Below are 17,968 nucleotides of genomic sequence, written 5' to 3' on the forward strand. Positions count from 1 at the left end.
ATTTACATTCGTAAGAACTCAGCCATTTGTCGTGAAACTAGGTTTGAATCCACAGACTATTCTTTCATGTGCTTTCGTTTAGCACCACTTCACTCTATCGCCTTTCTCTTTGTTCTATATCGCTCTCCTTCATCTCAAGACTGCACTCTTTTTAATGTTGTTTCTGATCATATTGACCAAGCCCTCTCTCTTTATCCATCAGCTAATATAGTTGTTGTTGGTGAAATTAATGCTCACCACTCTGAATGGCTTGGCTCTAGTTTCAGTGATTCTGCAGGCATTAAAGCCCACAACTTTTGTCTTTCTCAATTCCTAACACAAATAGTCAACTTTCCAACTCACTTTCCAGACAACCTTAATCACTTACCTTCTCTTCTCGACTTATGTCTTGTTTCTGATCCTAGTCAGTGTTCAGTTTCTCCACACTCATCCTTAGGTGCTTCTGATTGCAGTTTGATCTCTCTAAAACTAATATCTCATTCTTCTTCATCACCTGAATCCCCCTATTATCGTACCTCTTACAACTACCTTAAAGCTGACTGGGATTCTTTCCGTGACTTTCTTCGTTATGGCCCTTGGGTAGAAATCTTTTGTCTTCCTGTCGACAAATGCGCTTCTTACATAACTTCGTGGATTCAGGCTGCTGTGGAATCTTTTGTTCCCTCTTAACGATACCAGGTCAAGCCTCACTCTCCTCCATGGTTTTCCTCACACTGTGCTGCTGCAATTGCCAATCGAAACCGTTACTTTCATATTTATCAGCAAAACAATTCTTCAGAAAACAGACATCTGCTTATTACTACTAGAAACCATTGTAAAAAGGTTTTGTCTAACGCTAAAGGCCGCTATTCTCAGGTCATGAAATCTCGTATCTCATCTCAAAAATTAGGCTCTCGCGACTTCTGGAGAATCTTTAATAGTATTAATAATAAGGGCAAATCTTTAATTTTACCTCTCTTGTATGATTCAGACTTTGTCACCTCACCTAAAGACAAAGCTGAATTGTTTGCTAAAAACTTTTCATCAATATCATCTCTTGATTCCACTAGTTGTTTTCTGTTGACATTGCCAACAAGCAGGTTGATCCATTAATTGACATTCGTATCACTCCAGCTTCTGTATCTAAAGTGATTTCCTGCCTGGACTCTTCTACAGCTTGTGGCCCAGACAACATACCTGTTATTTTCTTGCAGAGGTGTTCCTCGGAGCTGTCGTCTATAATCTCAAAACTATTCAACAAGTGCTTATCAGAGTCTTGTTTTCCAGCCTGCTGGAAAGCAGCATCTGTTATCCCTATCTTCAAAAATTCTGGAGAGCAATCTGATTTGTCTAACTACCGTTCCATAAGTCTTCTTCCTATCATAAGCAAGGTTTTTGAATCTTTAATTTCTCACCTTGAATCTAATAACTTACTTTCTGACCATCAATATGGATTTCGATCTTCTTGTTCTACAGCTGATTTGCTAACAGTTATAACCAATAGGTTATATCGTGCATTAGATAAATGTGAAAAGGTTAAGGCCATCGCTCTCGACATTTCAAAAGCTTTTGATAAAGTTTGGCATGCTGGTCTTCTCCATAAGCTAATTTCTTACGGTGTATCTGGTAACATCTTAAGATTATTGAATTCTTCCTTTCCAATTGTAGTATAAAAGTTGTCCTCGATGGACAGCACTCTTCTTCTTATTCTGTAACTTCAGAGTTCTATCCTTGACCCTATACTCTTAATCTACATTAACGATATTTCAGATTCTCTCACATCTAAGGTGGCATTGTTTGCTGATGATACTACCATTTATTCTTATCTTGATAAGAAACCAACACTCTCTGATTGCTTGGGGGGGGGGGGGCATTTGAGCTTGAAAAGGATCTCACTTCTGCTACAGGATGGGGCTCACAGTCACTGGTGACTTTCAATACAGGTAAAACTAAATTTTTTTTCCGTCAATCGTTATCTCAATAAGTTAGATCTTCCTATATTTATGAATGGTGATGTACTAGATGAGTCATCTACTCTTTATCTTCTAGGATTAACTCTTACTTCTAATCTTTCTTGAAAACCATATATCAAATCAGTTACAATGTTAGCATCTGCTAAGGTTGCATCTCTTTATTGAGCTCAATACTTTCTTACTTCGGATTCTATCCTCTATCTCTATAATTCTCAAATCCGGCCTCGTATGGAATACTTTTGCCATATCTGGGACGGATCTTCTAATGATGCCCTTTCTATTTTAGACAAGGTGCAAAAACGCATTGTTAACATAGTTGGACCTGGTCTTGCAGCCAACCTCCAACCATTATCGCATCGTGGTAATGTTGCTTCTCTTTCTCTTTTCTACAAATACTATTATGGGCACTGCTCTTAAGAGCTAGCATCTCTTGTGCCATCTACTAAAATTAATTCTCGTGTTACTCGTCATTCAATTAAGTTTCATCCTTTTTCTGTGACTGTTCCTAAGTGCTCCAAAAACTCTTATTCGTCTAGTTTTTTTCCTCGAACTTCAGTTATTTGGAATTCGCTTCCTTCATCTTGCTTTTCTGATTCATATAATTTGTAATCCTTTAAGTCGTCTGTCAATTGTTATCTTGCGCTACAATCTTCATCTTTTCTCTTCCAGTAACTTCCAACTTTAATTAGTGGTTGCTTGCAGCCTTGTTGGAAGTGAAAATGTTTAGAAAAAAAAAAAAGAAAAAGTTTAACTGTCAATTTAGAGAGCTGGTTAATATTTTTCTGACCTTGTTATATTCTTTTTGTTTAAGTATTTACTCGCAGCTCCTTAATATGAAGGAGGGGTAGTTTGTTAACTTTTGAAAAATATGCCCACCCTTAGGGGTTGTCCATAAAGTATGTACACTTTTATTTTGACCCTTGCCTGCACTCTTGATATATGCTTTTGGAGTACCCTCACACTCCCTTAAAGTACCTACGCTTTTAACCTACCTACCCAACATTTTATGATATTTTTTTTAATATGGTATCTCCTTACTTTTATAATCAACCCCCTGCCCCTCATCTCAAATACACTTTATGTAGACCCCCTCTTCTGCATCCGAGCATACGTACTCTACGGACATTCCCTTAGAGTATAAGATTCGTTAAATTTATTTGTTTATAAAGTTTCATTTATTGCTAAAGAAAACTATCTACAGATAAAAACAAAAACTCGGAGTAATCAGGCTTTAAAATGTCAAATTTAAACTGGCTGATCAAAACAAAAACTTTCATTGAAATTCACAAACACAAGAACATAAACAAGAATTCATAAATTTATTGAGGATTGGTATTGAAAGTTTGGTATTGCTTTTGATATACATTTTTGAGTTGTTTGTTCATATTTCGATCCCAGAATTCTTAGTTTTAATTTATTTAATACTTGTGTGATAAAAACAAAATGGTACTCTATTCAAAATGTATATAGACACGGTTTAATGTATCAAGTTTTAATGTATCAAACATAAATGAAGGTGTACAATAATTAAACATTTTGTTATCAACTAATTGAAAAAAGTAAACAAAAGATAAACTATACCAAATATACAGGTATTCAATACCGAGAAAAAAAGATTGCTATCTGAGATTATGATTTATTTGTTTTGGGTTTTTTATACTATATAGAATATATATATATATTCTATATAATATTAAATATGTTAATTATAGCTAATTAAGATTAATTAATCCTAATTAGCACTGCTAATTATAATTAAATCTAATTAATTTATTCTCAATATTACCTCCATGTTTCGGTACGATATGTAGTCGAGTGATAATATCTACTAAAACAATGCTAGAAAAATCTTAAACTTACCAAACTGATATCAACAATTTCTGATCAAATCAACGCAGAACAATAATTAACAAAAATTACAGTAATTATAATAATAAAAATAATGATATTTGGTTGCTAATAATGCGCCACATCGGTAACTAGATATTTAGTAAGGTTTCCAAATAAAAATTGCTACAAAAATTAGTTATTATTGCCTAAGTACACTATTAGAGAGATCAAAATATGCGTGTGGTCATGACTTTGTGCCACCACTGTATGTGTGTATATATATATATATATATATATATATATATATATATATATATATATATATATATATATATATATATATATATATATATATATATATATATATATGTGTGTGTGTGTGTGTGTGTGTGGTTATAATTGGTTTTAATACATATTTATCCATTCATTTATTTTATACACATGTACATAAATTTATTTTATACATTATTTATACATACATTTTTAAATCATAAGATATATTTTTAGGACATGTGGTGGGTGCATTAGAAATGGAAAAAGCAATGAATGGTTTACTTGTAAGGTATTTGTTTTGTATAGTTTTTTTTGTCAACATTGTTTATAGATACTTGTTTTATTTGCATCTGTATAAAAAAAAAAACTTACAGTAAAAGTCATCACTATATCTCTTGTAACCTATGGCTAACAACATTTTTTAAAAATGTTTACAGGTATTCTAAAAATGTGTTTTATATAATAAAATATACACTGAATGGAATGCATATTAAGTTTTAATATAATTAATATATGTAATATAGTATATATGATATATAATAAATATATATTTTTTTAATGATAGTTCACCTCCCCCTAGCTAAGAAGACCACTACAGTTGAGGAAGCTACTTTAGTTGAGGTTACAACCCTCTTTTTACTCTATAGCTCCGAAACACAACCCTTGGCGAACAAGGTCCCTGCACAGAGAAACAAGGTTATATATACATGTGTATATATAGACATATATGTATATATATATTTATATATATATATATATATATATATATATATATATATATATATATATATATATATAAATTTATAAACAAAGAAAATACTTTCATGATTCATTGTATAGAGATAGAAAGGTTGTTATTTTTTAAAATTTGAATAATATGTTTTATTGTATAAATGGTGGCCACAAGCGTTTTTTAAATCCGCTAACCCATTGTTTCGGTATAAGGCAAAATCTGTTTTATTACTATGCTGGGATAGCTGAAAAAAAAAAAAATTCCAACAAGCTCACATATCTCTGCGCCATCAAAAGCACCCATTGCAACATCAAAAAAAAAAACACTGTTCTTTTTAATCCAAGGTTGCTTATTATTAAAGAACAATGATTTTCGGGCTTGTTTAATTATTAGTTTATCTTTATTTTTAATGGTTACATATTTCTCAGCATATTCAATCGCGTCATTCAAAAGATTTTTATTGGTAGAAAGATAAAAATTAATTTTGATCTCAAAAGTTAAAAATTTATAAAAATGTTTGTTTTAATACCTTTGAACCATTCTGAAATGTTTTGTGTGCTTTTCCGTTAATTGAGACAGTATTTTTCAGTTCAGCACTTATGTTAAATAAAAAAAAAACTGATTCTTCTAGTTTCATTTTTTACTAGACTTAAAAGGTGGACAGTAGGTTTGTTTAAAAAATTGTTTTTATGATCTTTTAAAGTGATAAAGCAGTTAAAAGGTGTATTAATTTCAATTCTGCTAAAAACCTCATGATTTTTTAACCTAACTTTTCCCTCCATATTTAACAGCTATTTATTTGTAACTTTGATTTTTCATAGGGTGTAGTAATAGAGTTAAGAAGCAGTTTATTTTTAATTTTTTAGCGGTTATTTTTTTAAAATAACAATCTTTCTATATTTATAAACGTAACACTTAACCTTAATGACCAATCTTTGAAACCGTTTTGTAAATAAACTATGTTATATATGTATGGTTCCAATCCATGTCTAGCATTTAAAAGCAACTTCCTCATTCTATAGAATTAAGGCTGTCAGCTAATTCATTTAATAAAACTATTTTTCAAAACTCTGCCCATTTGAATCAGGATGCATTAAAAAATTCTGGTTACAAATTTAAACTTAATTATATATTGAAATTCATCCAACTTCTATCAAAAAACGTAAGCGCAATATAGTCTGGTTTGACCCCCATATAAGCCTTTCCAGGAGACGTGTGCATTTTTTTTGTCTTATATGTCCTCAGATAAGTTTTTTTATTTTAGACAACTTGGTCATGGCTGTTTGCAAGTTTTATTATGTTAAACATTTCAATACTTTGCTGAAAAGACTAAGTTTCAAAAACAAAAAAAAGCATAACTAGCAAAATAGGAAGTTTAAACAAAGTTTAATTTAAAAAAAAGAAAATTAATAGTTCAAATAAATTGCGTATTGTTTGATTTTCGTTTTTTTAGGGTGGTTGTTTTTAAATTTAGTGTTTCGAAAGATTTTTTTTTTTGCAATACGTATACTTGCTATATTACCATCGCAACCGTACTCAAAAATCAGATGTCCAGTATAAAAGCACAAAATTCAAACAAGATTCATTATTAACACCAAAAGGAAGGGGGCGGATAGAACTTAGCGAACTGAGCCAAATGTTAAAAAGCAACAGGTATCCAAAATTACAAAGTGTTAAAAGATTGGGGATAAAAAATGTACAGGAGTAGAAAGGTAATATGAAACAATTAAGGCGAAAAATTTGTAGTCCACATCATATAAGTATTTAATTGAAACTATGTATATATTATATACATAGTTTTTAAGCTTCAATTATGCCATGCTTTAAGAATCAGTTAAACTCATTGATTCTAATGCTTTTTGATTAAATAATTTGAATAGGAAAACCAATTTGCCTGCTTTCTCAATTCAGAGTCTATTTCTAATGTTTGAATGCACAAGACCAAATGATGAAAATATTCTTTCAACTCCTGCAGATTAAGCAACAGCAGTAAGTAACTGTTTAACAACTTTCAGTAATTCCAGATTCACATGATCATTATGATATTTCCACCAATCACATGGCCTAATAGTTTGAACAATGTTATCATGGAACATAAACTTTTGAAGCGGTGCTGCTTCTGCTTTAAAGTTAACCAAAAGTGAAAGAAAATCTGGATTCTTTAAAGCTGCAAAGTCCATTCCAATCTCTATTTCTTTATCAGTTAATTCTTTACCTCTGTATTTAGGATTAACAATATTAGCCAACAAATGAGCTGGGGTCATTGTCTGTTGTATTCTTTTGGATAAATTTTTCTTAGCATCTTGGCCAAGCTTAGGACTTTCCTACGAAGATTTTTCCATATCACTACACTGTCACCAATAGTACTACTGTCTTGCATCAAGTCTAATGCAACAGCAATTGGTTTAAGCATTTGTAACAGTTCTTTTGCACTTCGCTTTACACCAAGGTTATTTAAAATATTTGTAATATTTTTATCAATTATTATTCTGTTTTCTTCAAAAATTATTAACAGAATCAGCCAGTGTTTTAGATAGGATTCAAGACAATCAGCCAATGTGTTCCATCTGACATCTTGGGGCGTTATAAGTCCTAGCCCTCTTTTACTTTGTATGTAGCAGCAGCAAAATGGTTGTTTCTAAAATATTTAACAACTTGAACAATCTGCTCCTTGATGTTTGGAACTGCCAAATCGATTAAGAATATGAGCTGAATATCTATATGTAATAACATTAACATTATCTCGAGTTTCCAATTGTTATCTGATTTTCAGCACATTTGCTGTGTTATCAGTTACTACACTGGGAACATTACTACCAAATTGTTTTTTGCATTTGTTGATAGAATTAACAGCAACATCAACCAAATGAATTCAGATATCTATCTTGCAGATACAATTGATACCAAGTAGGTATCAATTGTATCTGCAAGATAGATATCTGAATTCATTGTTGTTACTGTTGCACAAACTATTGGTTCATTATGAACATTGCTTCACCCATCAATACTCATGGTCACAGACTAATCATGTAGCAAACCTGAACAGCTAGTTAAACTGTTCTTGTGAACAGTATCTGGTAGTTTTCCACCAATATCGATTCTATTAGGGGGGTTATACTATGGGCGTAAAAAATGGATCATCTTGATTAACTCTGGATGGTCAACCATTCTGAAAGGCAAGTTAGTAGCATAAATCATTCTTGTTATCTGCTATCAAAAGCTTCTTTTTCAGATTTAGTGATTTTAATAAGGTATGAATCCAATTTAGTTGTCAGTATTTTTATTTTCAACTAAAAAATAACACTGTAATTTAAAAAAAATTAAATATACTCTTATATAAAAAGAATATATTTATATTTATCTAATAAATAAATAATTAAAACAGAAATTAATGTAATTAGTCAAGAAGAAAAAAAAACTTACTTAGGATAAAAATCTTACAATAAATTTAAGAATTTAACGATTTATATGACTACTATATATTTTATTATGCATCATCTGACTATTATAACTAATACTAGTTTATGCAGTAGTTATATATAGCTAGTGTAATTTACTTCAAGTTGATTAATTAATAAATAATCATTAAAAATAATTAAAATCAAAAAACTCAATTTAAATCATGATTTTTATTCGCCTGATTTTAATCAAGATGTAAATTGATTTAAATCAACTGATTTAAATCAATCGATTTAAATCAAAACAACCCTGCCATTATGTAATGAAAAACAACACCCCAGATTCCAATAAAGATTGCAATTGCATTATTAAAATCAAGCACTCTTTATATTAACAGTGCCTTGTAAATGACATAGTGTATCAAGCCACTCTATACCCAAGTACTCTGGACAGGAACGAAAAAGTATTTTATTTTGGAGTTAGTGTAACTGCATTCAGATACGCTAACCATAGACAATCTTTTAAACATGAAAAATATATAAAAATGATGCTGAGTTGAATACTAAGGAAGTATGGAGGTTAAAAGAAAGTGGTGTAAACCCGACTATTGAATGGAAAATTGTAAAATGTTGTAGATCTTACAATCCAATGATAAAACAAACCAAAATGTCTATATGAAAAGTCATTATATGATTTAACTCATTGGTGTAAGATATTATGACATAATCATGTCATATCTTACACCAATGATAATTTATCAAATAAGTGGAATGAATTAGTATATAAATGTAGACATGAAAACAAATTTCTTCTTTCAAAACTCGATACTGGTGATTAGGCAGCCGTTTTTAGGTTTTTCTATTTTTCTTATTTATTTGTTTTTTGTTTTGTTTTGACAACAGAGCACTTTCCACTGTAAGTTTATATTTTAATGGTTTTTCTGTTTCTAGTTTTATATCACATGGCTGATGATTACCTTTAGAAATGAAACTATTATTGCCATAAAAATATACTATACTTTTTTTGCTTACTTAAATCCATATATATTTTTTTAAATAAAAAAACAAAAAAAAAGACTTAAAAAATAAATGATTGCTGCCCCAACCCAAACCCTTAGTCAATGTAGTGGCACTTCACATTCTACCTAGATAGTCAGTCAATGTATGTACTGAAGCTCTCAGAGCTACCTTTTTTAGTATGTCATATTGCTCAGCTTAATACTCAATATTATATATATATATATATATATATGCGCGTGTGTGTGTGTGTGTGTATATATATGTACATATATATATATATATATATATATATATATATATATATATATATATATATATATATATATATATATATATATATATATATATATATATATATATAGTGAATAGAAATATTGAGTGTATCTTATAGAATGTGTTGGGAGATTGGTTTGAGCATGTAGAGCATAAAGATGCAGATAATCAACAACATTTTACAGATTGTGCAAGATAGTTGTAAACTTCAACACAAAAATAAAACATTCTTTAATCACTAAAATATAGATGATTTAAAAAATCTAAATTTGTTATAGCAGATTTTAAATAATCTGTTGCTATGTAAATATTAATTAGTATGCAAAAATTTCTAGTTCTTGACCTTAGATTAATTTGACTAACATTATCAGTGCATATAAATGTATTGAGTTATTAAAACAAAGGCTTACAGAATTTGAATGCAAATTACAAAATAATATCATAAAATATTATCATAGCTATTGTGACTATTTGTGTAAGTGTGATAAAAAAAAAGTTAAAATACTGCTACCAATTACGTTTTGCTCTTAGAATACAACTAGGTGTTGTTGAATTATTATGTCATAAGCAGTTATGTTCTGCTCTTGAAATACAACTGGGTTTTATTGAAGTATTATGTCATAAATAGGATATAAAAAAAAAATCAGCAATTCAATATAAGCAGACACCAAAAAGTAAAAAACAATTGTTCAGAGATTGAAAAAACCATCTTGATGTTATAAAGATTCAATTTAAAGATCAAGATTGTGTGGAAATTGATACCACGATTGCAATAAAAAACTAAATAATACAGGGTAGTGCAAAAGTTGCATTTTAAAGCATTTTAAAATAAAATAGCTTTTTATTTCTTTGTAATTCCCATTTATACTTTTATAAACAAAAAGTACCCTTCTTGAAAACAAAAAAATTTATTTAATTTTAAAATAAACATCCTTTAAATAAAAATATTTTGCTCATGACTGACGCGCCTTTAGGGAGTGAGCCATCATTTGTAATGGTTCTATGTTAAAAAAATTTTCATAAGGGTTTACCTTTAATTGCTGAATAGTTCTAGGTTGTGGTATGCTTGTTGTTATGGTATGTTCTATTTTTTAAATGCCCCCATATAAAGAAGTTTTCATCAGCTAAGTTAGATAAGCACAATAGCCATTTGATTACAGAATTTTGCAAAACTATTTTTCTTCATTAGCATCATCATCATCTGAAAGAAAGAAGATGCAATAACTTTTTCACCATGTACACCAAAATTTTCTCTGATATTCTGTACAACCAAAATTGATTACTTTATTTAATAGCAAATCTGTTTAGGTGCAAGTGTGCCTCATTACCAATCATGTTTGATAATTTAGTCTCTATAATTTTATATCCTATACAGATAGACCTTCAGTATCCTTTGAATCCTATGGAGTAAGATTTTAAAATAAATAGTTGCATAGAAATAAAAAGCTATATTGTTTTTAAAATGCTTAAAAATAACTTTTAGACTACACAGAAGAACAAAAAAAAAAATCCATCAACTAATAAATAAAAGTAAAAAGCTTGCAAGCTAATAAAGAATGGATTGTAATGGTGTTTGTAATGGCTATAAGTTATTAGTGATGCAACATTTTTATGCAATATTCTTCATGCATTGTTTTATGTGCAGTGTTGTTATACAGTGTTGAACTATTTGTGAAAGGGAGGACTTGTAATGAGAGATTTTAAGAACCCATATAAAATAAAAAATAACTTTTATGATTTGTTTAAAATGTTTGCTTTATTGTGAAGTATCTTAGTTGTATATAGCTGCATACAGTTAAGAATGAGTATAGATACATACAGTTAAGAATGTATATAGATACATACAGTTAAGAATGTGTATAGATACATACATACAACATGAAAGCTGTATATTGTATAGGTTTCATGTCACTGTCAGGAATTTGAAAGAAAGCATTATATAATTTCTATTTTCAATACCCGAAATTATTGGTCAGTAAGAATTTTGTGAGTAATCAATACTAAATTAGTCATGTGACATTTTTTACCAAACTTTTTTTTTTTAGTCAGTCACAACCTAGTTAATTTATTTTTATACCTTATTTATTTTTATTTAATATAGTAGTATGTATTTAAAAATTTATTACCAAAATTGTTTTTTAACATTTTAAGTAACTTTAATGTTGTTGTGTAACTTTTCATCTTAGCATTTTATTTTTTTAATCTTTAGATTCTTGGTGAAGATGGTATAACACCTATAATGGAGTTGGCTGCTTTTGATGAAAATGAGATCAATGAATGGATATTTGCTATATGTCAAGTTGTTGCTGATTCAGTGAGTTTAAAGATGGTTTAATGATTTAAGAGTTGAATTTAAAGTTTAAATATGATAAAGTGAGATAATGTTGATCTGTGTTTTAAATAAAGTGAGATAATGTTGATTTGTGTTTTAAATAAATGAGATAATGTTGATCTGTGTTTGGTATCTTGATCTTTTGACACTTTTTATGTTAAAAAAATCATTATGAGAAATAAGTTAAGAGGTTTAAAGTTAGAAATAAGTTAAGAGGTTATTGGCATCTTGGTTTCAACTAAATTTATTAAAATCTCAATTTCAGCTAAATTTATCGACATCTTGATTTCAACTAAATTTATTGACATCTTGGTTTTAACTAAATTTTTTGAGGTTTTTTTCTCCCTGAAATTTTTTATTCCTTTAACTTTTATTTTGAATTTTTTTTTTTTTAATTTATTTTGAAATGAAAAACAAAACAAGCTAAAGCACTATGATAATAATGCTTACTTAGAAAGAAAAAAATAATAATGGTAATATTAAGATAATGGATCATATAGAATTGCTAGTACCTTTGGATCATTTTAATATATATATTTTTTATTTTTTTTTAGAAACATGATTGTGGTAAAAAAGCAGAAGAAGCTGGTAATCATTGTAACCTACTACAATGTGGTGATAACCTACTACCATGCGGTGTACTTATGACTAATGATAAGGTTTTTTTTTTGTTTGTTTTTTTATGTTAAAAAATCTATTTTGTACAATAATTTTTAAATCTAAATATTTTAGATTATAATCTTCAATCAGGATATCAAATCTGGATCTTTGATAATTAAAGATTCCTTTTGTATTAAGGATATTACTCAAGTTTATGTAGATAATTGTGATAGAACATTTTGTGCACTGGTAAGAGTTTAAATTATAATTATTATTTAAATAAAATAATTATTGTTTAAATAAAGTTTTAAAATCTTTATTTACTTACTTACTGACTTATTTTCCTGCCTAACATTCTCTGGGATTTTGCTTCACTACCTGGAAATCATCAAATCCATTACAAAATTATTGTTAGTAAGGTTGCCTCTAAATAATGTGTTATTTATCTCCTCAATCATTATTATATAAAATATAGTTCTTATGTCTGTTATTTAATGCTTCCTTTTTACTTCTAAAAAAGTTCAGTCAGCTTATGATGCAATGTTATGTCTATTTTCTTTTTTACAAATATTGCTACTCCAACAGGCTATCATTGTACCAACTAAGAAAATTCATTCTTCTGTTTTCGTTCATTAACTCTGCTAAGCTGCAACCTTCCATGTTTTTTTGATTCATATTGTTTGCAATTCTTTAAGTTTTCTGTTTACCACTTTATTGCGCTTTATTCTTCATTTACTATGAACTCCTAACTGAAAATAGTGGCTTTATTTATGTTATACATTTCTTTTTATTTTCTATTTCTACACTTATAACTGCTATATTGTTTTTAAAAGTTTTTCTTTAATCTTCCCTATTTATTTTGTATTGTTTTTGCATTTATTTTGCATCAGGCTTTAGAACAGAATTTTGAAGAAAACGTAAAAGTAGAAAAGCGAATAGTTTTGGCAAAATTTCATTCAGAGTTTGAATTAGGAAAGTTTGAGAAGGAGTTAGCCCCACGCTGGAATATTCTTTATCAAGTAACTTTTAAATTGCATTATTCTTTTATATTAAAGTTATCGATTTGTACAGAAGGTTTTGACATCATGCATAGTGTTGTTTTTTTTTTATAATATTAAGTTAAAGAAAATTGTTGTAAAGTTGTTCAATAAGCAAAATACTGTATATAGCAAAGAAAGATTAGTAGTTTTTGCCTGATAATTTTTTGATCAATTATAAAAAATATTTTAAAATAAATTTTTTGTATGAAACAAAATTAAACTAAAAGACAATGAAAAATGATTACACAGGTCAACAAAAAAAAAAATTTCTGTTGCTGAGCAAACAATTTGTGTTTTATATAGCATTTCTCATTTTGATTTCAAATATGCAACTCATTTTTCATCATCACGTTAAATTGTAAAAATATTTGGGTTCATATCTTTAGAATTTGGGGTAAAATCCCTAATATTGTCACACAAAAAAATTATTCAAAAGTATGTCAACCTGGGTCTCAAAAGAAGCGTATTTTCATAGAGAATTTAGAAAACATAAATATTTCTCCTTAAAATTTATGAATAAAAAATTGTGAAAAATGCTTAGAAAAATTTTTACACAATGTTTCACAGCAATCTCATCTAAACTTGTTTACAGCAATATGAAAAGTACTTATTTTTATAAGTACTTTTCATATTATTTTCTTTTGAGGCCTAGGTTGACATACTTTTGAGTTTTTGTTTTTGTTTTTTTTGACGATATTAGGGGTTTTACCCCAAATCCTAAAGATTTGAACCCAAATATCTTTACAACTTGAAGTGAAAAATAAGTTGCATATTGAAATCAAAATGGGAAATGTTATACAAAAAACAAATTGTTTGCTCGGCATCAGAAAAAAAAAAAATTTTCTAATCTGTGTTATATATAAAAAAATTTAGAAAATGTTAACATAAATTTATTATTACATAATTACATTACAAAATAGTTAAATTACTGTGGCTTTGAGTTCAGTTTTCTTTATCTCTTTTTTGACTCAAAAGTAACTTTTTGTTCAAAAAATAATTTGTCTATTATAATATCTTCTTTGTTTATTGCAATATCTTGACCTTAAGTTGAAAAATACTTAAGAGCAACTGACGTTTGTTTAATAATTCAGTTATTTGGCTGAGGTTCAATAGTATGTCTCAAACCGAATTGGCTTTAAATATTTGCAATGTACAAAAAAATATTTGACCAACCTTTGATACCTATTGAGTAAATTTTTTGCCACATTAATTGCAATTTGATTATATTTATATAATCAATTGCGACCAAAATTCATTAAAAAATCTGTGATTTAAAAAATATAACATGGTGACAAGATCTTCTTTAAGTTCTGGTAAGATTTTTTTTTTGTTATGATAAGTATTAATCTATATAAATATCTTAATTCATTCAAAATGATGATAATAAAATGTATATATAATAATGATAATATGTCATAATTTATTCAAAATAATGAAACTAAATGTATTTGATTAATTTTAGGTTCCTTTGCAGTTTGTTCTTGTAAATGATGAGTTGAAAAAAACGATAAATCGCACTTTAAATTATCGAGACAATAAATGTTTTGATATAGGACTTGAAGTGTTAAGGGAACTAATAATAAACTAGTTAAATATTTCTATAAAGATATTTACAACCAACTGAAATGTAAACATATATGCAACCGACTGAAATGTAAACATATTTACAACCGACTGAAATGTAAAAATATTTACACCCGACTGAAATGTAAACATATTTACAACCGACTGAACTTTAAACATATTTACAACCGACTGAAATGTAAACATATTTACAACCGACTAAAATGTAAACATATTTACAACCAATCTAAAGATCTTATTTTTTATAAACATATTTACCTACTGAAAAATCTTATTTTGAGTATAAGTGATCACAACTTAAAGTTTGACAATCACATTGTTTATTTTTTTATTTAAAACTAAAAAATTAATTTTTTGATACTCTGATAACTTAATAAACTCGAATAGAAATTTGACTGAAATTAAAGTTTAAATATTTTGTTAAGTACACACGTCATTCTTTATATTAACATGTGCTCATGCCTCTTTATTGTTCTATATTAATACTTTTTTTTATATTTGGTTTAAAAAGCTGTAAATATTAGCGTTTTTACTATCATTATAGAGTTATCAATAATTTATTTTTAAAGGATTTCTGCTATTATATACCAAATATTTTTTCCGTTTGTTTTTTTTTGTTGTTTTTTTTATACGTGTGCATGCCACTAAATATTTTTATAAACATTTATATTATATTATAAATTATGCATGTGATATCGTGCTCTTTTTTATTATTTGTATTTTATTAGTTAATATAAGTCTTGGAAAGATGTAAATTTTTTTAGCATTTTTATCTTTTGCTTTTTTTGCAAATAATTTACTCAAATATTGTTGAAACAAAAAATATTATACTTTATTATTACTAATTCTTAATCTTAATAATTTAACTAACTTTACGCCCTCGTAATCTTTAAGTGATTACATGCTTTTTTTCGTTATCTTTAATCTAGGACCTGCTTTAATTATTACTAGACCAAGATATGGTAATAAATTGGAAAAACAATGCGCAACAGTAAAACAAATTTTTTTTGTTGTTTTTTTCGTTACCCAAATCTAATTATTTTACATCAAGTTGATTTTTAAAATCTATAAATATTAGCAAAGAAAATTATTTGTTATTTATGTATGTAAATAGCAATTTTTGTTTTGGGGTTCATTTAAAGAATTTCAAGTAGGCTAGATGCGTTCTATTCTTGTTTTCTATCATGAGAAAATTTCTATTAATGCTTCTAAAATTACGGAAAATCAATTTTGTGAAAGAATTTAGATATTTGTTAGAATTGTTAAAAAGGACTAAAAACTAGACACCACAGAAGCATCTATGAATGAAAAAAAGTATAGCTGTCGAGCAACATATAAAGATATTAGTTGATTGAAACGAAATCAGAGACAATTTTTTTTTTTAAACAGTAGAAGACAATTTTTCTCGAAATTTTCCAAAAGTTTGATATCTTTAATTATAATATTATAAAACAAATTTGGTATGAAAATAGACTATTATTATCTGCAGATTTTTTGACTGCAATATATATATATATATGTATATATATATATATATATATATATATATATATATATATATATATATATATATATATATATATATATATATATATATACAGAGAGTAGGAAGGTTTTTAAATGTTTGAAATAACCAACTTGAAATAAACAACCAAAGCAAAAAGAATATTCCAATTTTTTTTACGTTCATATGTATGACGAAAAGATTCTTCACAAAAAAAATTACTGTGATAGGAGAATGGGAGTTAGAAACCCTAAAATCTTAGACCCCCCCCCTTAATCCCTACCCTAAACGTGAGGGCAATGAGTTAAATATTTATTTTTTCATAGATATAAACTAGTTATGTATTAATCGACAGATATCAAACTTTATGCCAAAATTATTCAGTGTTCAGTTTTTATGATCATGTCAAGTTTGTGCCCCCCCCCCCCTCAAATAAGGAGATTATTTTTTACATGGTCATAAAAACTGAATGATTTAGACATAAAATTTGAAATCTGTCGATGAATAGATAACTAGTTTAGATTTATGAAAAAATAATTCAACTCATTGCTATCACTGTTAAGGTAGGGCGGGTTAAGCTTTTAGGGTTTCTTGTTCCCATTCTCCTATCACAGTAATTTTTTATTTGTGAAGAATCTTTTCGTCATACATATGAATAAATAACGTTTTATTTCAAACATTTAAAAGCCTTCCTACACCACTGTGTGTGTGTATATGTGTATATATATATATATATATATTTATATATATATTTATATATATATATATATATATATATATATATATATATATATATATATATATATATATATATATATATATATAACCTGGATAAAAAGCAAAACAATATATTTAAGAAGTTCCTTAAAACAAAAAATATTTATGACAAACTAATTCTTGAAAAAACTTACAAAACCTATAGAAATTTACTTGTAACACTTACTCGAAGAAGAAAAAAACACTTTTCTAACTACTTTACTATCAATAGCAATAGTTTGAGAGCTACGTGGAAGGGTATTAAAACTCTTTTGTATATACGTTTGAATAATATCTCATATCCATCTTGTATATCTTCAAACAACACCATTATAAATGATCCAGTTAAAATCTCGGAAATTTTCAACTCCTTTTTTATTTCAATCCCTGAAGAACTGCAAAAAAATATTCATTCATCTCATACTGACTTCCGTAAGTATTTAAAAACATCAAACCCTGACTCTCTTTTCATTAAGCCTACTGAAAAAAATAAAATAATATCAGTTATTCTTTCTCTAAATGTTGGCAAGGTTTTTGGTCCAAACAGCGTTCCAACCTTTATTCTAAAACTTCTTGCTAATGATATTTCTTCAGTACTTTCTAAACTATTTAATCTCTCATTCGCTACTGGTATATTCTCTAATATTTTAAAAACTGCATCTGTTAAACCAAT

General features: G+C 27.7%; 1 protein-coding gene across 2 annotated transcripts in view; it reads left to right on the forward strand.

Annotated features, from left to right (window-relative positions):
* LOC101237678 (uncharacterized) overlaps positions 1-15,790 on the forward strand; it is a 73,774-nt gene extending 57,984 nt beyond the window's left edge. Inside the window, exons 22-27 of one of the 2 annotated variants that reach the window (XM_065799234.1) lie at positions 4,290-4,344; positions 11,689-11,793; positions 12,366-12,470; positions 12,544-12,660; positions 13,302-13,430; positions 14,914-15,790. In XM_065799234.1, coding sequence (XP_065655306.1) covers positions 4,290-4,344; positions 11,689-11,793; positions 12,366-12,470; positions 12,544-12,660; positions 13,302-13,430; positions 14,914-15,039 — 637 coding nt within the window. In that variant the 3' untranslated portion in view covers positions 15,040-15,790. Of the gene's footprint in view, positions 1-4,289; positions 4,345-11,688; positions 11,794-12,365; positions 12,471-12,543; positions 12,661-13,301; positions 13,431-14,913 lie in introns of those variants that run through there. The other variant, XR_010638981.1, reaches the window with a different exon arrangement.
* The last annotated feature ends 2,178 nt before the right edge of the window (positions 15,791-17,968 follow it).

The sequence above is a fragment of the Hydra vulgaris genome, chromosome 06 (genome assembly GCF_038396675.1).
Source record: "Hydra vulgaris chromosome 06, alternate assembly HydraT2T_AEP".
Classification (NCBI taxonomy): domain Eukaryota; kingdom Metazoa; phylum Cnidaria; class Hydrozoa; order Anthoathecata; family Hydridae; genus Hydra; species Hydra vulgaris.